At 36.8% G+C, this 23,548-nt stretch overlaps 1 protein-coding gene across 1 annotated transcript in view; it reads right to left on the bottom strand.

Moving 5' to 3' along the window:
* Positions 1-23,548, bottom strand: part of TMC1 (transmembrane channel like 1) — a gene marked incomplete at both ends in the record, with an annotated part of 94,934 nt that overhangs the window by 52,089 nt on the left and 19,297 nt on the right. The window contains 4 exons of the mRNA XM_084237782.1: positions 1,046-1,144; positions 3,837-3,943; positions 13,619-13,700; positions 16,122-16,212. Coding sequence (XP_084093908.1) covers positions 1,046-1,144; positions 3,837-3,943; positions 13,619-13,700; positions 16,122-16,212 — 379 coding nt within the window. The remainder of the gene's footprint in view (positions 1-1,045; positions 1,145-3,836; positions 3,944-13,618; positions 13,701-16,121; positions 16,213-23,548) is intronic.

Genomic DNA, 23,548 nt, shown 5'->3' with positions numbered 1-23,548 from the left:
ATTTCTGGTATTGCTGATATAAATTAATTTCTATGGTTCTTATCTCAAGCCTCTACAAATCCTCACCCTTATTCAGGATTCATTAAGATTCAAGATTCATTAAGCCTCTATTTGGTGGGTATTACATTAACATGTAATAAATATGATCCCCTCTTCAAGAAATTCACAACTGAAGGGGTTGAAGAAAGAATTCAAAACATCTGTGGAATAATTATACTAACACTATGAACATGAATGAAGACTACTGCATCTCTATCCTTCCTTCGTTCTCCAATCTAAATAAAATTTTATTCTCATTTACTACTCTTCAAAAATTCCTTGAATTATCAATTCTCCAAATTCCACTTTGCTAGTATCCCATCTTCTATATTTTCAAACACCTCTAATCCAATCATTGTTTTTGAAAGAATATATGAAATTGAATAGTTGTTATGGCCTTTAATCAAACTCCAAAGTGATTTCTCAGTGGGTAACACTGACTCTCTGCCAAAACAACAACCCCCTGTGCAGAGAAGCTCAAAAGTTATATTCACCTCACACTACTACAATGATACATTTGAGTGTCATCACCTAGTGATACTCATTTTAGCATTAAAGTTAAAATTTAGTATTGCTTACTATTTAATATTTAGTGGGTTTTTTGCATTTTTGTTCAAATGCTATTAGGTAGACTTTTTTTGGAAGTGAATAGGTTAATATGAAACATCAAAGCCCTAATTCTCTAAAAAACCATCAAGATTTTCCTAAAAAAAAAAAAAAATACATTTACATTCATCCTTCATTCTTGTTTAGAGCCAGAGATAAGAATATTAGCTTCAAGTCTTTGCACTATGAGCAACCTTTATTTAGTAATCTATATTTTCATTAATCATATTCCCAATACCTAGTCACTTTTTTTCTTTTTCTTCTTTTTTTTTTTTAAATAAGAGGCAAGGACATCTCTTTAAAGGCCTTCATTATGCCTCAGACCAGGAGACCATGAGGTTACAGAGGGTGAGGAAAACAGTCTATTCTCTTACAGACACAGCTCTGTGGAGACACTTACATTGAAGTCGTATAATACACCAAAGTTTGCTGCTGATGCCTCTTCAGCTCTGGGAACTGTTTTCCTAGGTAAACTGCCGTATGGCAAACCCCAGAGGTACTATAATGGAGAAGAATGAAAACAGTTAACAGTTGGAAACAAAATCTGAGCCACACATGAGATCACAGATGGTTTTGTTTAAAAGAAATTCTGAAACTATTTCTTGGGAGCTCTATGGGTCTCCATGTGGGGTCCTATTTTCTGGGAACCAGCTACCAATCCAGAGTTAAGGACAAAGGGAGTGCTAAGCACCCTGCATTCTGAGTTAAGCAGACAGACCACCAGCAGTTAGGCCAACCACATTGCCTAGAAGGCTTGCTGAGAAGCCCCACCACCTGCTGCCACCTCCAAACTGGTTTCCTTTAAGGGAGGTCTGGAAAGGAGACAAGTTCCCTTTGGGGGAACAATAGTGTATCAGAAAACTATTTCCACATCTTCATATGGAAATAGCCCTGAGGAGTTAGGAGTGGAAGATGACTCAAGAGAATCATTTATACAATTTGAAGAACTCAACAAGATTATATACCCTGATTACCCTATTTCACCCCAGTTCAGTTTTACTGCCCTGCTCTTGTGCTACTGGATCACAAAAGAAGTTATTAGGATAGCGAGTCAGCCAGGGAGGGGCAAGAATTAGGTCAAGAACTCCACAGAGCACCCCTCCAGCCTCAGGGAAGGCATATGACTTTCTAAGCAGATGCTTCTTAATTGTGATGCAAATTTCCCCTCCCAAGGGGTGGGCCTAGGAGGTGGAGGATGAATGTGGTTGAAAGTCTATCAGTGGAGTATAGGCCCTCCTTCCACACAAACTGCACAGCTTCTGAGGCAGCCTCTGGCTTCCTGGGAACAATCAGAAAAAAGGGTGAGTTCTACTCCTGTTTCCTCACCCCAAAGTTGGGAGCCACACAAGACACAAAGGAGAATAGGGTCTAAGACTTGCCCAAAGACACAGAAATTTTAGGCAAAAGGGCATGTGGGTCAGAGGGATGCTGAATGAGACTGCCAGGTGGGAGCAACTGAAAACTGGAGTCTTGTTGCCAGGAGGGGATCTGTCTTGGCCTCTGGTGCTTCTGCAATGCTAGCAGGCAAAGTGTCCTTCCTCTCTGGTACTTTTGCTGGAGTTGGTTGGCAATCAGTGCCCAGACAACAGGATGCCCCTCAGCATCAAACACAAACCTATCCAAACACAATACACTCCTTAGTTCTAATAATAAATGCACTCAAACCTGCATTAGTTCCCTCTGTTAGGGGGAAATGATGTCCTGAGATAATCCCATACAGGCTTTGTGGACCCTAACCCCACTCCAGACTAAAGCCATCAAGACTCTGGGAAAGACAAATCCCATCACCACCAAGGGAGGGTGGCTGGGACCTGAGGGTGGAGTTGGGCAGCCAGGTTGGATATAAAAAACCAAACATGTGGGCCTTGGGCTCTCTCTCTGGCTCACGATCGCTCGCCTCCTGGCTTCACTGCTCCTGGCTGGCGGCCAACTCTGAGAGCGCCATTTTGGGATTCCTGATCGGCGGATCGGGTAGGACTCATTTAAAACTTTGTCTCCCGCTTTTCTCCCAGAGCTGTACATTTCCTCATTTCCCCTTCCCTTGTAAATAAACCTTTTATTAACCTTTCGCGTGTGCCTGCAGTAGAGCATTGATAAGTCCTTTTAAGCGCGCGGTGAGGACCCACAGTCAGGCACCCCGTTTTTTGCTCTACAACACCTCCACTAAACAGGAGGTGGTTCTGGAATTTCATCAAGTTTGAATGAATTAGCTACAATCTTTCATTTCCTCCACATGGAGGCAGCATGGTATGGGGGAAAGAATAAATGCAGGTGACAGATCTCCTTGTGTACCCTGTGACTGATACTAAGAGTCACAGGAGCCAGTGATGGCGTTTCAGGCTTCCTTAGAGAGATGAGCAAAATAAAATGGGTTAATTTGAAAAAGATTACATGTATACCTTTTGCTGCATCACCTGAAAGTTTTCACTTAGGAGATAAACCACACAGGACTTCTCACTGTCTTCTACCAACTACATTATCATAAAAATTTATAAGACTAGTGGATTAGGGTGTAAAATCTTGGGATAAAAGACAGAATCAATGATTCTTATCCCAGGTCAGCTTTCAAAAAGATAAAACTCACTCTGTGACATTAGTTAACTCCAATAAGTATCACATGACTCAGAGTCTACATCATTTAAATGGGAGAAGAACAACTCTATAGTCTATCTCATAAATTTGTTATGAGGCTCAGTAAGTAAAAGAAGTGAAACTTGATTATACTGTTAATGCACATGTGAGAGATTTTTATATCTGAAAAAAAATGTGCTCACTTTGTATCTTGGCTTACATTGAGAAGCATTTCTTTTAAAGCAAATCTAGCAAAATAATAAAATACCATGCACAAGATGTCAAAGTTTTTCTCTTGGGCAATTAACATTTGAGCACAAGGAACATCTTGGAAAAGTGATAGATGCCAAGAACTTTTCCACATAAAAATATACATTTAAACCCACACATGTCATTTTATATATGGTTTTAGGAGGCTCACACACCCTCTGGGCAAAGCATTAGAAATTTTGGCCCACAGGCACCATATCAAAGAATAACTTTGTTAACAAATCCTATGATTCTCATGTTGGATGCAACCAGTTAGTTATTCTACTCTTAAAGAAAAGAGCTTTTCTGGAAGATCAATCACATGAGAAATTTGTTTCAGTATGTTTTGTAAATGGAAGTGAGAGTCTTACCTCTGGCAACATGATGAGGCTGAATGTCAAGATAAATAAAACCATATTTACTCCATACATCCATCTCAAGAAGAGGAAGTATGAGGCCACTGATGAACCAAACTGACCTATTAAAAAGAAAGTTGAAAGAGAGGTCAAAACAAAACAAAAGTTACATCTTGGTATCTTCCAAAATAAACTTATTCATTGTGACACAATGGTTCTTCTCATACTTACTGCCTCTAGTATACTTTTCTATACAGGGAGAGAAAATGTTAATCATGTAAATTCTATTACACAATGCTGTTTTATAGAGGGACTATGATCTACCTGTCTGGCATCTATCTAAGGGAAAGCTGTGTTTTGTGTGACAGAATTTCTATCTTAAGAGCCCATTTTCTCCTTGATTCAGTGGAGACAAGTGAAGAAATACATGTAAAGTGAAAATGCCTAGTCACTAGTTAGCTATCTCTTTATAATTACTGCAAATATTAGTTTTTCTCAAATAATACTCTCATCAAAAAAAGTTACCACAACCTATACAGACAGATGGTTATCCTACAATACTGTTACTAAGAATTATCCGATATGTGAAACACAATGTCGCTTTACATTTTGATGAGGTGTGGAAATAACAAATATGCAAAAATTTCAAAATGAAAAATAAAGAAATATATGTTACATGTTGTTTGCACTGTGCTATATATATGGTATATATGTCACATATGTTGTATAACATACATCTTGTCTGTTGCACATGTATGATATTATATGTATGATATGTATTGCAGTATATCATAACAATATATCATAACAGTATATCATAAGAGATAGGTTCTATGGGGAGGAAGGTAAGTACTGAAAGAGTTTGCTTTAGTTAGTTACAATCTTTAGCTGGAAGGTATATCACAGAAGATAACATTTGAGTAGATATATGAAGGTGAAGGAAGAAGTCACAGGAACCGGAGCTGGGAAGAGCTGCTCAAGCAGAAGAAAGACCAAGAAGATCCTGAGGGAGGCAAAAGCTTGGACAATTGAGGAAAAGGGGGAAGGCCTGTGTGGTTGAAACACAAGCAAGGAGGGAAAGTGGTAAGGATACCTGCACCCCTATGTTTATTGTAGCACTATTTACAATAGGTAAGATATGGAAACAACCCAAATGCCCAAAAATAGATAACTGGATCAAGAAGATGGAGTATATATACACACTGAAATACTTCTCAGCAATCAAAAATGATAAACTTGTGCCATTTGCAGCAACATGGAGCTGGGGGGAAGGAGCAGGAAGGGATTAAGATCAGTAAGATAAGTTGGAAGGAAAAAGAAAAGTATCAGATGGTTTAACTTATAGGAGGAATACAGGGGAACCAAAAAGGGGATCAGGGAAAAAAATAATAACAAAGAAAAAAACAAAACTAGCAGGCAACTATAAATCAGAGACATTCTATAGGGAAGGGGAGAGAGAGGAATCAAAACAGGGGAGGAAAGAGCACAAGGGACTATGGTGATGGTACATCGGTGAATTGGTGGTGGGAATTCTGCAGGGACTAACCTGAGAGGAGAAAGCAAGCATTGTACAAAAATTAACAATGATATAAATATATATTTAATAAATAAATATAATAATATATAATATTAATATAAATAATATATTATTATATAATATTACCTAGTTATTATGTATAATATAATTATACATTATTAATATAATATAATAAATAATATTAATATAATACCTAAATAAAATAGGGGCTCAAAAAAAGACTGCAGGAAAGTGTTGACAATGAGGATAAAGAGAGGTTAAACCACTTTGGATAGGGCCTCCTAAGTTCAGATAAAAATGAGGGTATAATTTTAAATATGATGAGAAATCATTGGCAGGTATTAAGTACTATGGGTTGAAAAGACATGTGACCTTTATAAAAAATCACTTCAGCTTTAAGGAATGAATTAGAAGTGAAAGGATAAGAAAGTTCCATCAATACACACCCGCCCAAAACAGAGACTGAAATGACTTGTGCAATTCTTACTGAGAAAAATATAATAAAAACAGTCTCTTAAATCAGAGAATGAGAGAGGAAGAAAAGACAGGAATATGAAGACTCACTTTGAGATTTCTGATTTTTGAAAGCTAAAAGTTTCTTGATTATTAAGAAAATCTTCCTGATTTTTATTTGCAGTTTACCCAAGAAGAACCATAAAAAGCCTCAGCCCCCCATTGCATCAGCTGCTTCACCCTGTCTCACTCAACAGACACTTTCAGTGACCAATGGTTTCCTTGGGCCTGCTGTTTTTGAAACACTGCTCATGGGGAAACATAATTACAGCAGCAGAAGGTTGGTGTGGAGCAGATGGCAGCCTCTACTTCCCAAGATGAGGCTGAACTCCACAAGAGTCATAGCTCACCCTCTGGAACTTAGTCTGTCTTTTAGGTACCATTTTGCTTATTTCCTTAACACAATGACAGTTTTTACAGAACTTACAAGGAAGTTAATATCTAAGTGGACATTTGGAAAGAAATCATTTACTTTGAAATCTGAATATTTGTTTTTCTTTACACTAAAAAGAAAGCCCTGGATTCATTTGACTTGCTAGAGGGTTGTAGGATCTATAAGATTTCTACAAGGAAGTGGTTTTGATAAACAACCCCCTTCCCTCCTCAGCTACTGCAACCAGATGCTTTAGTGCATCTGGAAAAAAGGCTGAAGCAGATCTACCCCTGCTAGGACATCTGATCGTCCACCTGGCTCCAGTGATTTCAGATCATTTCATGACTGTTATCTATGTTCTCTGGTAACAACTACCCAAGGACCGCTCAGCCAGGTCCACTGTCATGCTTTATTGAGGGCCGTGGACTTCCAACTTGTTAGTCATTATAGTTATTCATTAACTGGAGGACAACTTCTGTCTCCAGGTATCCAAGTAAGCATTACACCAGAACCACACGTGAAATCCTCTTCCCTAAAGACCCAAGCAAAGAATACTGATCGGTCCTTCCTTCCTTCTTTTCTTCCTTCCTCTTCCCTTCACTCCTTTTTTCCTGTCTACCTGGTTTTGACAATTGTTGCTCTTCTAACCAGTACCACAGTCTACCCTGTCCCCTCTCACCCATATATGACTCCTAGCAAGTGAGTTTCTTAAATTGAGTTTAGAGTATAAATATACCTAAAAGCAAGAAAAAGAATATAAATTGAAATGTTGCAGAAAATACCTCCTTCCCCATTATAATTCATATTCATCATAGCTGAAGTATACTTAAAGTCCAAACTTCCAAACTCTAATTTTCAGACTTGAGAGTAGCTTTACAACTATTTTATTTGGCGCACAGAAGTGACATTTAAATAATTTCTTTACTGAATCAGTGTTAAAAAATGAATAGAAGGAAAACAGACTTCATTAAAAATAGCATTGGTAGTCAGTTAACAAACTGTAGGAAAGACAAGGACAAAGATCAAAGAGACCAAGGAATCTAGAAAACCTTCATTATGACACTTACCAATGGCAGAGAAGAGAGAACAATAACAAAAGATTGCAAAGGAGCGAAAATAAAGTAACTGGTTGACACCAAATCTCCATAGGATGTTTCCTTGTCTCAACAAGAAAGAAAGTGATAAATCTTCCTTCCTTGTGCCCATTTTTTTCTAGTGGTTCGCTCAGTGGTTCTGTCCTACTGATTGAAATTGGGTGTTCACTAAAAACAAATCTCACTATAGTGTGGCTAAAAGGGCATAAATTAAAAAAAAAAGTCATCCCCTTATGCTTAGTGGCTTAGAGAGCACTGATTTATTATTGTGAAGAACAAAAATGAGTGATGGTGATGATGATAATAATTAACATATCTTGATGCCCAATTATGTATCCTAAGACCTTTCGTGCCATCAACTCATTTTACTGCATCCAAAACTGAAAAGGTGAAATGTTATTAGTCCCACAGTGTGAAAGGGAATAAAAAACTTAAACACAGTAGTTGACTGCACCAAGGCTGGAATGGTATTAATAACAACTAATATATATGAATCTTTGTTACAAACATCTATTTGATCTCTGCAAATTAATTTATCTAATCATCATCAAATCCCTGTGAGGGGAACTATTAAGCTATGATTTTTGAGACTTAGAACCACAAGCTACATGGCTAATACTAACAATGGGATCAGTTATAAAGCCAGTAAATAATGGTACAACGGTTTTAAACTGAATACTCTTTGATTTGCAGATGTTTGACTTCAAATCTGAATCTCTTTTTTTTAATAACTGTAACTTTTTTTAATATATATATTTTTAAAGATTGATTTATTTATTTATACAAGCACTGGGTACAGTCAGAAGTGCGGGAGGGTGAGAGAATCCACCAGAGCCAGAGCGGGGAGCAGAACAGGCAGAAGGACCGAAGTACACTGCTGAGGGGAGCAGCGGGCAGCAGGAGAGGTCTGTGAGCCATGCGGGACCCTCCTCTGGTGGCCGGAGAGCAGCCGGGGATCAAACCGGTGCTGCAGAGGCTGCGGGCAGCTTTGCAACCCAGCGCTCAACCGCTGTGCCACCGGGGAGGCCCGACTCTCTTTTAACTATAATGTTCTATTATTCAAGTATAATCATAGTTAATTTTTATACCATGGTATATATAATAAATATGAAATGTATGTGTGTCTGAAAGAATAGATATAGACAGCACCCATCAATCAACTAAGGCTGGTCAAATTCACAAATTTGTATGGTGACTGCTTTTTTGAATTGACTAACAATTGCTATTTCCATAGCAAATTATTAATATATAGTCTTTGGTGTTTATTAATATGTGTTTTAATGATAGGTGTGTATTAATGACAGGTCATAAGTTTATGCAATATTCTTGCTCCTGAATTTTTTGTGTTTCTTTTATATTAAGGTTAACATTTCATCTCTCCCTCTGGTTATTTATTATTAAGGCAAAGTAATTTGTGGTCTGCCATCATGAATAATTTCCTCTTGAACAGATGGGTAATAAGACAAGCAGATAAATGTGAGCATTTCTAAATGAGAAAAGACTAATTAAATCACCTGCTATATGAGTACAAACTAAATACCATATTATTAGACTAGGAGACAAAGAACAGTTTCTTTCAAACTGTAGGTAATAAAATGTGGCAAACTTGTTCTGTATTTTCTGGAGCCCTTAAGTAGATAAGCTTAGGTTTGCCTATCTGATGATTTTTCCAGTATAATAAATAGGTCTATCACATAGCCATTTTCATGTTATAATCTACCATTAAGGAGCAGTACATTTTAATTCTGAGATTTATAATTTCTAGCTTGAAAATGTTCGGTGATATAAGCCACAATTTTAATGGTAACACTGGTATCACAATGGTTAGAGATTATATAACCACAATGGTTAGAGATTATATAACTTTATATAACCATCTTCAGCAAAATATGCAATGCAACATGATTTGTAAGGTGCAATCATGTGGGTAGTCCTGGGGTTGCAGGCATGATGCTTTTACAAGACTGGCATGACAGTGAAATTTCATAGCATCTCCATGTGATGTAGAACTTTGCAGCATCCTTCAGTGGCAAGAAATACAAAACTATTTTCTGTGTCAAGAACAGTTGGGAGTCATCTGGTAAGGACCTGTTCCACACTGGTTAAAGGGATCTTGGTCTTACTGGAAACAAGATGAAAACAGTTTTAGACTCTGACTTGAGTTCCACTCTTAATTTTTACCAATTATTGAGCAGAATTTTGTGGAAACTCAGTGAAAGCTGTAATTTAGGACTCTTTTAAAACCACATAAAAATTATGTTACTTACTATTTATTGGGAGATTGAGGACCAAGTAAATTAAAAAGACTGTGGAATAGAGCTCAACTGCTTCTCTTTTGAACAAAGCACTTATCACAATCCACAATCATCTTCATTATTTAATCACTTATATTTTACGATCTGTCTTCCCCTCCCACATAAACAATAACACACATTTTGCTAAAGGCTTTATCCTTGCCATACTTTGTCAGCACTGAATTCCCAGAGCCTGGAAACAAGCCAAATAAATGGTAAGTACTCACTAAGTGAATATTACTCCATTGCTCAACTAATCAATACAGTAATATTTATCCTGAAGATTAAATGAGATCTTATGTGCTAAAGTATTCTGGCTTTTAAAAGAAATATCTTAACATTTCTGAATCTTTTGTAAGATTAAATGATGTTTTTTTTCAAGAGAAAAACATGCATTCATTTTATAAAAAAAAATAAATATTTTATAAATAGGGCACATATTTAACCTACTTTCAAAAAAAGAATTTGCAAAGAAAGTAAGTCATTCAGGTCTCCAAGTATAAACGTTTTTTCCATTTAACTGTTTCAATAATCTATTACTCAAAAGTATAAAGAAAGTCATATGTTTACATATATATCTAATACTGATAGTAACTTTAAATTATAGAATGTTGGGATGGAAAAGACCTAAAATATTAACTAGTTAAACCTTGAATTCTGTAGAAACTTGAAATGTAGAAGCAGAGGATCAGTGACAAAGAAGAACTGCCTCAACTATAGATCCAGGGAAGGGCAAAAGGACCTCAACCTTTAGAAAAGGTTTTATGCAATTCATCTGTAAAGACCACTTTTTTCCCTCTTTGGTAGGTTCCTTTACATGAGACTGTTCACGCCAATGACACAGCTAATACTCTCAGATAGGTTTTATGCTTTTAACTAATACAAAAGTACAAAAGCGTAATGATTAAGATCTGATAGAATACAAAACAGATACTTAAGCAAAAATCTCATCTGAAAAAAAAAAAAAAAACATGAGAAACTAAGAATTCTTAAAATAGGAACCATGAAGGAAATCTACAACACTCAAGTGTGCCATTGGCCTGATAGAATCCTCTATAGCACTTGGTACAAAAGAAAAATTTATTATATCTACCTCAAACTAATAATCAGCGTGCCGCATCAGGAAAAGCACAAATCTGGGATCAGAAAAACTTTAACTTACATGCAGCCAGTCTACTAATTTCAGGACAGTTATTTAGCCACAATTCTAAAGTAGGAAGGCTAATGCGTATATTTCAGGCTCTTTAAAGATGAAATGAAATAACATTTGTAGAATGTCTGACTCAAGGAGGCACTCAATAAATGTGACTCTGGTAGACTGTTGATAGGAAATGAAATAAGGATCAGTTATCCACCATAAAGCAAGCACTATTGAAGCACCCAATCAAATAATAAATTACATATGGAAAGGAAAGTAATCCATATTTGCTTGAATTGTCCAACTTAGCTGTTCCAAATTTTCTAGAGGAAGAGGGGAGAAGTGATAATAACTGAAAGTATTGTTATATAGCTCTCAATTTGTCTTTCCCACTGTGATACACTTAATAGATGGTGGTTATATGTGTAACTCATTCCTGTGTGTAAGTTCTAAAAATAAAAGTAATTCCATCTGTTTCTATCCCACTCAAGATAGGCTATTGCAACACAAGTGAGCTTGGCATTATAACTGAGGTAGACTAGAATCTGTTCTAATGTAACTTAAATGATTTGCAAATGTATGTACTTTACCTATCTTTAATTACAAACGTATTTGAATAGATCACATAATGGGTCAAGATTCAAACCTATCATTTCACAAATTAATAGAACAAGACCCAGAGGGACTAAGTGACTGACTCATAGTCAAACAGCTAATCTATGGCAAGAACAAACCAAATTCAGAGTTCTTTCCACACAAATTCTATCAGGATCTTAATTTCTAAATGACTGTGTATTCCTCAATGCCTTCAAAGTACACATTTCTCTGCAGCTGAAACCTAAGGATTCCATGATGTTTGTTATTTTTGATATGTCTAAAAGACCATTTCCTAGAGTGGTAGACATTTGGAAGATTTGTCTATGTTTCACTTTACTCAACACAAAACTACTAAGGCCAACATGCTCTAGGTCTGGGGATCTAGAAAAGAACTAAACAAAATGTCTGCTTTCATTTCTATTGGGAGAAATGAATGTAAAATAAAATTACATTAACCAGTTAAATTTAAAATTGAGTATTTGAGTTAGTGATAGTGTTATACAAGAAAATAAAGCAAGAAAAGGATGGCACATGATGGAGGACAAGAATAGAAAAAAAAAAAAGGAGGCACCATGAGACCAGAAACCTGGCTCACACAAAGAGGTCAGGGCAGAAGAGATTAGCATAACCAGTTGCAGAAACCAGTATCCCGAGACACAGGCAAGGTAGACACTAGTATCCTGAGGCTGGGTCAACACTAGTATCCCAAGGCACATATAAAGGCATATATAAAGATATGAAGATTGAGCCCAACAGACCCTAAAGGTAAAGATAGGGAGCTTGAGCCCATTGTAGAATCTCCTCCCTTTTAAATTCTACATAGTTATCCAAAATTAGCAACCAACTGAGGACTCACAGGGAGTGACCTCTCCCAAACAGAAGAAGACTATATCAGTGCAGTCTCTGCACAGGCTCCGGGCAGCACTTCCTTCCCCACCTGTGACTATGCAGGTGATTCTTTTCACCAACTCTCTCCTTTGTAGGGCAGCAGCCTTCCAGCCTGCCCATGACCTGTCAAGATCACCCGCCTGCAACCATGCAGGCCTCTCTTAGCAAACCTGTTCCTTCTGGGGCAGCTCTTCCTGCCCACTTATGTCTATGCAAGTGTCTTCAACTGTTTTATCCCTTCCCTAATAAACCTTCCTTTAAAATATAAATAATGTGTCTCGTGGAGAAACTCGCTGGGAAACTTGCCACGTGTTGCTGAAACGGGAGCTCTGGTGAAACCTTTCCCAGAGTGAACCCAAGGACCCTGCACTCCAAATCCACAGACTCCAAAAAACCACAAAAGCACAGGAATAAGTGGGAGGGGATGCAATTAATGAACAGATGCATTTATTTATTACATTGTCATTTGATAAAGAGAGACAGTGGACTGAGGAGTAGTGAGTCCTAAAACATGCCTAGTCATGTCAGTGAAATAGCCATCAACTGTGTTTTCTCCCTATGGAGCCTCCATTTTACTTATGCAGTGATACGTTTCACCAGAAGGAAAACCTGCCTCATGATCTGGCATGCAGGAAAATCAAATCCTGGTCATAACCCTTAGAAAACATAACATGGCAAGATTAAGGTCAAACTGTTTTAAATGTTCTCCCATATTCTTTATATTCTTTATTTTTCTATGATTTACTATTATATTTACAATATTTAAAAAAACATTTGCTTTATTGTAAGCTTAGAACACTGTACTGAATAGGTCTTTGATTGGGTGTATTCTCCTGCTTTCCCCATACACTATGGACACTGCACAAAATGAAGATACAATGTGATATTCAGAGAGCAATTTGGATGCTTTTTGCTGCTTCAGGGATTCCAAAATTAGGTTTCAAGATTTCTTTAGTCTTTTTAAACATTATTCATTTTAATCATTTTCTAACATTCATTAGAGTATATATGTTTTTTCAATGTCATCTTCGTTGCCAAATAAATATCTGCCTTCCCAGTGATATGATTCAATGTCATTGTGCACAATATTAAGATCTGTTAGATCTGTGTAGGAGAGAAAACAAGGTGAAAATGAGGATATTTTAGTCTAATGTAGGAGGGAAAGTGGGGTCTCCCATGCTGTGATTGGTAAGCACTAGTAAATATTCGCAGTGAGCAAAGAGGATATAAACGATGTTTTTGCTTATTTGTTTTCTTATTTTTAGTCTTTCCAATGGTACAGAAACAGAGAAAGTCATCTGATAAGTTATGAGACTTTATCTAGGACAACCTCCCCATTTAACAAGATCGGATGAGCACTTACTTTCAATTGCCTTGATTTTATTTTCCCAGGGGATACAGGCAGCTTTGAAGTTCTCAAAATCACGACGAAATTTTGCCCATTTCTGAAAAGGAAGCCAAGTACAACAGTAAAATCCAACTTCTTGGTTGTCAAGAAAATCATCCTCCACCCCAGTTCCAAAATATCTGGACAGTGAGCTGGGAAAATTTCTCTGGGGCCACTTGTTGCTCATTATAAAAAGGGAAAAAACAGCCAATTTCACTTGCCTCCCTGTTTCCCACCAATCCCCCAGACCAATTTAATTAAAAAATGTTTATTGAATCCCTTGTTTCACAGAAAATATGCTGACCAATGATGGGGGAAGCAAAGAGCAAGTGGAAAGTAGACACAATGGACTGTAATGGCAGACTATGGGTTCCTTGGGCAGTAGGTGTGGTGAGGTAACTATACATTTAAAGAGGTGTGATACTGTATCTCTGAATCATATGCAGTGTTGTAAAACAATGCTACCTCAATAAAAAAAGAAATATCTGCTTTTTTCTGCTATAAAATTAGAGATCAGGAAAAAAGTTAATAACTTACATGGTAATCATTAAATGGTATATATTTAAATACACATTGTATAAAGAATTAATGAAATATGAATAAGACTTAAGTTCCTGCCTTGAGGGGCTTCTGGGTCTACTAAAGTAGATTGCATATACTCAGGAAATTTCAATGCTGGACAATAAGTGCTATGACATGGGATATTTTTCATTCTGGTAAAGGCAGAATATCTGTTAAATGGGATGGCCTAGTATAATAAGAAAGGGAAAAAGAAAAAATATCATAAATCAATTTTTTTAAGAATTTATTTATTTATGCATACAAGAGCTGAGTTACAGGCCAGAGATGCAGGGGGTGAGAGGATTCACCAGAGACACAGTGGGGAACAGAACAGGCAGATTGACTGACATACAATGCTGAGGGGAGTAGCAGGCGAGTCAGGAGCGGTCTGCTGCACCATGTGGGTTGCTCCCTGGCAGGCCTGGGATCGAACTTGTGCTGCAGAGGCTGAGGATTGCTTTATAGTGTGGTGCTTAACCCCTTGTGCCACGAGGGAGGCCCCATAAATCAATTTTCATAAAAGTTCTTCCTTCTGTGTTTACACCACAATTTTGGGCAATGGATGGTCAAGAGGAACACTAGGAAGAAAGGGACTGGGGCAGTTAATGATGCATGTGCAGATCATGCTGGAATAATGCATGAGCTGGACATGTAGAATCCATATAACAGTAAGAAAAAAGCCTGAAGTTCAAAAGATTACTCAAGGGCCTCCCTGGTGGCACAGGGGTTAAAGACAGCACTATCAAGCTGTCACCAGCCACTGCAGCATGAGTTTGATCCCTTGTCTCCCAGGGAGCAACACACATGGCACAGCAGACCTTTCCTGCCTCGCCTGCTGCTCCCCTCAGCAGTGTATTTCAGTGGATCTGCCTGTTCTGCTCCCAACTCTCTCTGGCAAATCCTCTCACCCCCATACTTCTGGCTTACATCCCAGTTCTTGTATGCATAAATAAAAAAAAAAAACACATCAAAAGATTATTCAAACTTGAACCAACCCATCTACAATAGAATGGATAAATAGACACAATGGAATGTATGTATTCATACAATGGAATAGACATCAATAAAATGAACTATAACATAAAATCTCACAATATAGATTTATTTCATGAATGAAATACTGCATCAAAGAAGCCAGTAAGAAAAACATAAACACTATATGGTTCAACTTATTTAAATTGTAAAAACAGATAAAATTAATCTATGATTTATATCTATGTGAAAGATACAGATTTATCTTTACATGCATATATTTCACATACATAGGAAAATTAAGATACATGAACTCTATTCATAAAACTCTCACCTTTGTAGGAAAACATTTACAGGACAGTGGTTTAACATGTGTGGGGGGGGAATAATAATACCTGATTAGCCATGAGAATATGAAAACTTTATAGGGTTCAATTCAGTGCTTGGCACACAGTAAGTGCTATATAATGAGTGTCTTTTAAAAAATTTACTTATTATTATATCATTTGTTTTTTCTTATTTTCTATCCAATTTATATCAGTGTTCCTGGTAAAGAAGAGCTATATGATCCTCTAACTTACAGACATTTTAGGAAAGAAACCTTGACTCAGAACACCTTAACTTCCAGGAATGAAAATGGAAAGAGCAGTTTTTTACATTTGGAAGTGATAAAATCACCCAAATCAGATGTCTTTTGTCATAAATCCATGTTTTTCAACTTACTTTAACTCTTCCATAAAACCCTTTCGGACAACTTTTCCTCTGAACCCTCCCTCCCCCCAATTTTAATATCACAGATATATTGTATTGTATAGCTGTGCTTCATATATAGGGCAAATTTTTTTTTCACTCTCTCAGAACAGACCAATTTTCATCCCCTTGGAGATAACAAAGTCTCCACTGAGACCATATAGCATAAACCATGCTGCATTATAAAGATACTTACCTTAGCCATCATCATCTTAAATGCAAACCACTTCTTTCCTTTTCCTTTCCCAAGAGCCCCTTCATTTTCACTCACAAATTTTTTTGCTTCCCTAAGAAAATAAAACAAAATTAGGGGAAGTTGTGGGCGGGATTAAAATAGACTATAGAGATAGTAGATATTTAATTGGAAACATTTCTTCTTGACAATTGGAGATCCTTGAAAAAGTAAATCTAAGTCATACTTCATAACTTAGGGACTTGCAATAGATGTTTTAAGTTTTTTAAATTCTGGTCAAGAAGACTAAAATATTTTAACTTCATTTATTAATTCAGTTGGAGTCATCAAAAAGCAAGGAATCCATGCTAAGTCACAAAACAGAGAACCTTAGATCTCTTTTCTACCACATATAAAATTGAATCTGAAATTGACTTCAGAATCTGGCAGACAGAATGTTCATTTTAAAATACTTTCTTTGCTTCTTTTTTAAGAATTACTTTTTTTTTTTTTAATAGGGCAGAGAGTTTAGGGCAAACTGACACAGAACACACTTCCTGACCTGGCATCTAATCTCATAAAAGCAATTATGACTTAAAACGGAAAACTCATATAAAGCAGATAGAGTTGCAGGGAGACGGAAAAGGGGACTATTTGTTAGAATAATTCAGAAAGGGCTTCAATTTAAACTTCAACATGAGCCCCCAAAATTTGTACGTTTAATAGTCATGTGACTGTCTTTGTCTATGGAAAAAGCACGAATTCATCAAAACAGATAATGTCAAATATACTACAATTTTTGTAACCTTGTTTGGCATTTTTATTTTTATTCATTTAATAGATAAAAAAGAATGTTAATTTAAAAAAAAAAAAAGAAACAACCCAGGTTTTTCTAAACTCTCAGGATCTGTAGAGGGTATTATTACATAGTGAGAAGAACAGATAGCCCAAACCTGAACTTCAATTCTATCATCAGCTGGATGGCCTCTAGCATGTGTGGCTTTATAGGCAAGGATCTTCCAGACATGACTATAATTTAAATGGCCAACACTGGAGTAAATCTTTGAAAATGAAGGGGTGGTGAAGAATCTTTGGGTGAGGTGTTTCTTAGTATCAGTGCTAAGCTAAAGATTGCACAGTATCAGTGGTTGAAACACAACACATAAACCTGCTGACTTAGCCTATAGTAGATTGTGCTGATCTTTCCTCACCTGGGCCCGTGTACCCACCCAGACTTGCCAGAGAAACACAAGTATAATTGAGAAGACTCTTCAGTCACAGACACCTCCCTCAAGCAATCACTTGATGACAGGGATAATGGTTTGTCCCTTTGTATCGTCCACAGCAGTAATCATGGGAGGTACTTAATAAGCCTACACCTTCTGGAAATGGAGCTGAATGGCACAACTTGGAATAGTTACAAACAGAAGAGTATATCCAATCACTGTCTTGTCCACATCAATGAATGCTTGAAAGCAGAGCTATTCCTAGTCTTTGGAATTGCATTTGTCTTCATTAGTTTTCTCAGAAACTTATGGAAATGAAGAAGAGTACTGTCTTTGATGTCAACCATCCTGACATTTGAAATGTCAGGGCTGTGAAGATTAATGGAAAATCAGTTTCTAAAACATTCTACACATTCTAAATGTTCAATAATACTACATCAAAGTATAAACTGAATGCTCACAGCTGGATTTTTAGAGTCAGTCAGTCAAGGAAAAGCACATTTAAGCACTTACTGTGTTTCAGAGATGGTAAGACAGAAATGTGGCACCTTGTAGACCCTTTACAAAATGTTAAACTGATGTATACTAAGAATCAAATAACTGAAGTTCTACCCCAATATCTTCAATTTGTCTCTGTGACCTTGCCCACATTTTTTATATTTTCTGTCTCATTCTGCAGGGGGAAGCATACTTTCCCAGGGCTAGCCCACACCTGAGGAAGTTCTGGCACAGGTTCTCTATATACTATGTGACTTTAACAGACAAATATTCTCTATCAAACAAACAAAAATCAGGTCATTGCCTCCCTGCTCGCTGGGGTGGTGGCAAGAATAAGGTCAAACTGATGTAGGTGAGAATTACTGTCACATGATTCATAATTTGAACATAACACAAGGTTTGTGTTTGCTTATGTGTGATTTTATCTACAAAATACACTAGGTGAATGCTGAAAACTGCTATATCCTGCAAAACCTAGCAGGAGTACACAGCTATTCTTCATTCATATCACGAATGTTAAAAAAGACACCTCCATTCACAGCTGCTGTTCCAGAGACCCTCCTTCCATGCTTCACATATGACTTAGCTCACAAATTGCAATGCTGCTGAAGGTCATTTCTATAAGCAAAGTTCAGATCTTTTTCAAGGTAAACTGTCAAATTTATTGTAGTATTTATGTATTTCTTAAACAAGTAGCATGTAAAATATTGCTACCATTTTGTAAATTTTTATTCTTTCTAATGTGTCACTGATGATGTTTCTAAAACTTGTGCAGCTATCCTAACTATTCCTATAAATTCTGGTTTTCAAGTCCCAAACTATTTTGGATAGTTTGGTAAATTTTAGAATTGATGATAATTAAGCTATTTGTTTGGGACCAACAATTTTGAAATTCACAAAACCAAGTATCCATAAGAATTATGACATCATTCTCTAGTATAATATACACATCCAGAGAACCAAATCATCTTAGTAGTAAAATAAAAATTTGTGTTTCAAATGTAATGCAGTGTTTTCTTTATAAGCATATACACTACTATAGATATTTAGCAGATAATTTAAAAGACACTCAGATTGACCTATTAGAGTGATGTTACTTTCTAGATGAGTGACCAATTAGAAAACCTGACTGTGTCAAGCAGTCAGAAGATTAAGGAAATAGCTATTCTGTTCCAAAATTTCTGACAAGATGTTTTGTTTGTGAGCTAATGATTATATTGCAGGAACACTGAACTGGCATGATTCAAGAGGAAGAAGAGAAGGGGCATAACCAAGTGAACATCAATACAAAAATAATTACAAGTTCATTTAATACTATGAAATCTGTCTACACAGTATACATAAGGGTTTTGTCGGTTATTGTACATATAATTTTCCTTTGAACAAGCGAACTGGGTTTTTATTGTTTCTTCAAGTGCCAAGTTTTTCCTGATGTTAGGCATAGCTCATACTTCTTTCCCGACTATGCCCCATCCATCCTCAACACACATATCCTGACTTAGGTTTTCAGATTAAAGTATGGACTTCACCATACTCCACATAACCTCAGGTGTTAATTTCTTCACTTCCTGAATGTCCTCCCAAGTTTCATACTAAAGAGTTCCCTGAACCACTATTCTAACAACTCCTGCTCCATATTGGCCAAAATAACTACTACATGAAACCCATCAGGAATCTAGAGGTGACTTTAAAACAAAGCCATAGGTGGGCAGAAAATAATTGTTTAGCCAGAACAGATTCTTGATCCCCCTAATCTAAGTTTCTGGGACATAAGGAAGCTTTCTTAAGCTTGCAGGTCTAGTAGTGAGGAACTGGGCAGGAAGAGTCAATGACTCAGTCATAGAACTCCCTTAGCACTATTTTCAGGGCTGACCTCTGCTATGAGTTGGCATGATTTCAGATGGAAGAAAACTTGCATCACCCAATACCATTTCCCCTGATAACAGATTTCTTCACCGGAAGACAATTTCTCTCATCGTGCTATTACAAATATAAAAAGAAAATATCTAATATGGAGATAAACACTAATACCTATGACACTGAAGTGTCCATGACAGAGATCAAAATGCAATAAAATAAAGAGCAAGTTTTGTGCAAACAATCAAAAAAAAAAAAAAAAAACCAAGACATTTCTTGCCATTTTTTCCTGTGGTTAATCTATTTCCTACCCATTTGTACTTATCTAAATCATTTAAAGGGTTTTTTTTTTCCCCCTACAAGGTAAAATGAAATGGGCTTTTTGGAAAAATTTTGAATGTCTACTGACCTCAGAACTTCCAAAAGTCTGGCTGAAAAATGTGTCTCATCCTCCTGAATTGCATTCACCAAAAGCTGCCTGCCAAGACTGTAATCCAGTCTCAGAGCTCAGAGCTCAAGCTGGCCCTGGCACAATATGCACAGCTCTCTGATCTGTAACTCCAAACCTAGGGATAAATAATTGAGGGGGGTCTATTTAATGACAATAATACCTGGCCTCATCATTCATTTATCAACCCCTTGTTTTGGTAATTAGAATAATAAGGTTCAAGGATTTTCAAGAATGCTTTCACAGTTTGTAGAAGGAGCACACTTTGGTCTAACTGACAAAACAGATAATTTACCAACACATGATACAATCTTGATTGCACAGGAGAGTTAGGACATGCTATGCTGCCCTTGACACATTCTCATCCCAGGAAACATGTTCTGCACTTGGGTTAGGTTAAGTTGACTTTTCTTTCCTCTTGTTTTCAGTTTGATAGTTTGATTGAGCAACCAGTTTATTGCTCAAGTGAATGAAAGACATTTCAAAACTAGTCTTTAAGGCAACTGTGATCCAAATGTATGCTCATGAGCACTTCTCATAGAGTGATAAGAAGAATAAGTATTGTTGTCCTAATCAAATTTTAAAAACATTGACCATGTAACTTGACTAAAAATCAGAACTCTGCTTTTTCCTAAAATACTGACTAAATAAGAGAAAGGTGCAGAGTTAAATAGCTACTCTAACATGCAGAAACTGTAGATAATATAACTACATACTTGTCTGATAGAATGATTTAAAAAATATCCTTCCTAATACTGAATGTGACAACTCAAACCATGTTTTCATAGAGGGGATCTCGTAGATATAATAGTGAAGATGTTCAGTTGCTTCATTCTATAAAATAGTTAATAACAGCTACAATTTAGGAATTTAGGGTGTTCCATTGGAAACACTGCATGCGATGTGCTTGACAATAATGCATGTACTGTGTCTACGGCAAACAGTAGGGCACTAACAGTAGGAACTATTATTAATAGCAATAGTACTAGAGGGCTGACTTCAATTTTAATGCTGAGTTTCCAAATTATGAAGCTAAGAAAGGGACAAGACACAGTTTCAGGCAAACCTGTCTCCCAAAAAGGTCAATCCTTTTCTCCTGAGTGTCACCCTAATGAGATGTGGGAATAGTAGGAATCATTCTTGTTACTAAATGAGCAGGAGAGGCTTCAGCCAGCATTTGAGACCTGAGGAGAGGGCCCAGGTGTTGGGCTTCAGGAGCTCCTGTTATAATATAACTTGACAGGAGGCAGCTGGACTCCCATGAGTCCTGCTCCAGCCACGCCGTGCTGCTGTGCAGAGCTCAGGATGCACGGGTACTGGGGAATCTCTGTGATAAGATGCAAAAAGAGATCTCTCTCCCTTGAATAGGAGGACTACATTCTTTTCAAATCTATGCTCTACATCTCAGATATGAGACACAGGTTTGAATTCTGTCTTTGTCACTCTCTAGCTCATACTTTGGGGGAGATGATACTGATTTCCACCTTTCTTACCCATAAAATGTGACTAGCAGCAGTAACAGGAGTGATAGTCAACATATACTGAGAGCTAGCCATAAGCCAGTCACTATATATGTACATTGTCTCACCTACTCCCCATCAAATCTTGTTAGGTGCAAATATTATTATCCCCATCGCAAAGATGAGGAGATTGAAGTTGGTAAAGTAAGTGCCTAAGATTACCCAAGGAGAAAGTGGCACAGCTCAGCTGCCAGCTAAGTGCCTCCTATTTCTCCAGAATGACACAATTACTTTCTTGATGGGACTGGTATCAGGGCACATAAAAGTTGAGAAAACAAAAGCAAAGCTGTACTTGAAATTGACATACCTTGGACAAATAGTAGTTGTGATTATTATTCAAAGATAGTTACTATTTCTATGCAGAAATATTGATGGCATGTCAGGTAAAACTACAGAATAAAGAAAAATGTTTACACTATGTTTATAACTATGTAAAAACAGTGTGTGAAAGAGAATAAACAATTAAGTAAATGACTAGGTCTTCTAGTCTCCAAACTTCTAGCATTGCATTAAAGTTTTGTTTCCAGAATAAAAATATTTTTGCTTGCTTTTTTCAAGGCACTGTGCCATATGAAGAAGGAAAAACTGTTCCTATGACTTTCTGTAAGGAATTCATAATTCGATACAGACTTCTGGGAAGGAAAGAAAAAAAAAAAGAAAAAGAATATATAGCAAAATATTTAGGGTATCATGCAATTACTATACTACCAAATGTGTAATAGTAAAGGTAAGTGTTATAAAATTCAGATTAGAGTGTGTGATATTTGGAAGGAACCCTGAACAAAGAGACAATTCAGTTTCATGGTAAGAGAGCAGGAAGGGCTTGTTAGCACAAGGACATGGTGTTAGGAAGGTGAAGAAATGAAATCTATCTAGGAACTTCAGGTATAGAATGAAGAGAACAGCCAAAATACATTAGAGGAAGATTTGGCACACCCTAATAATGCAAGAGTCAGCAATGCAGATTTCATTCTGATGTCATAAGGACCTATGGGTATTTTCGAGTAGGAAACTGGTAAGTACAGTGCAGTGCTGTATAAAAAGTGTTATGAAAATGATAAGCAGGGCAAATTAGAGGAAAACAAAATGAATGGCTGGATGCAATTTGATGTTCAATGCCTTTATACAGGCTGTTTCCTCTTTCTGGAATGCCCTTTCCCTTCTTCACCTGCTTTCTTCCTTTTTCACTTTAGTTCCAGAGTCAGACTAACACTGAATTTTATCCATAGTATATAGTTTTCCTGTTTCTTTCATTCCAACACTCCCCTCCAACCCCAGATCAGGTGATTTAAGTTCTGTTCCCTATGTAATAATTATCCCATATATTGTTTTCTAGTCCATTTTCACCATTGTACTGTGATTTCCCAAAAGTAAGATTTATGTCTTTTGTTCTAATTTCCCAATACTTAAGAAAGTACCTTGCATAAAAGTGAGTTTCAACAAATGCTAAATGAATGAGTGAACACCAGTAAAGAGACTGGATGATTATGAACCAGTTCTCAAAATACCGACACCTCAGAAGTATTTGTCAGGTCTTTTAAAAAATTTCAAAGTCCTAATCTCCTTTGTCCCAAACCCTAAGTCACTGTTTCTAGGAATGGAACGTAGTTATCAGCATTTTTTTTAGGCTCCTCAACTTATTCCATTATGCAGCAAGCTGGAAACCAAATTTGGAACTAAACCAAATCATTTGCTGCAACTAAATTTAAGTCGTCAGGCAGTTTTAGGAATGTTGGGCTAAAACACTATTATATTATATATAATTGCTTTAGTGTCCCTGTGGACTGATGGTAGTCTACATATTTTGGACCTTGATAAACTGACTTTGAAAATACTTCCCGTGCCCATAGCTCACTTTTTATATCCCTAAAGAGGGGAAACTGATTCAAAACATCTCAAATG

Source organism: Talpa europaea (genome assembly GCF_964194135.1).
Source record: "Talpa europaea genome assembly, chromosome: 7".
Lineage (NCBI taxonomy): Eukaryota > Metazoa > Chordata > Mammalia > Eulipotyphla > Talpidae > Talpa > Talpa europaea.
Note: the sequence above shows the minus strand (reverse complement) of the source record. Positions and strands in the feature narration are given on the sequence as shown.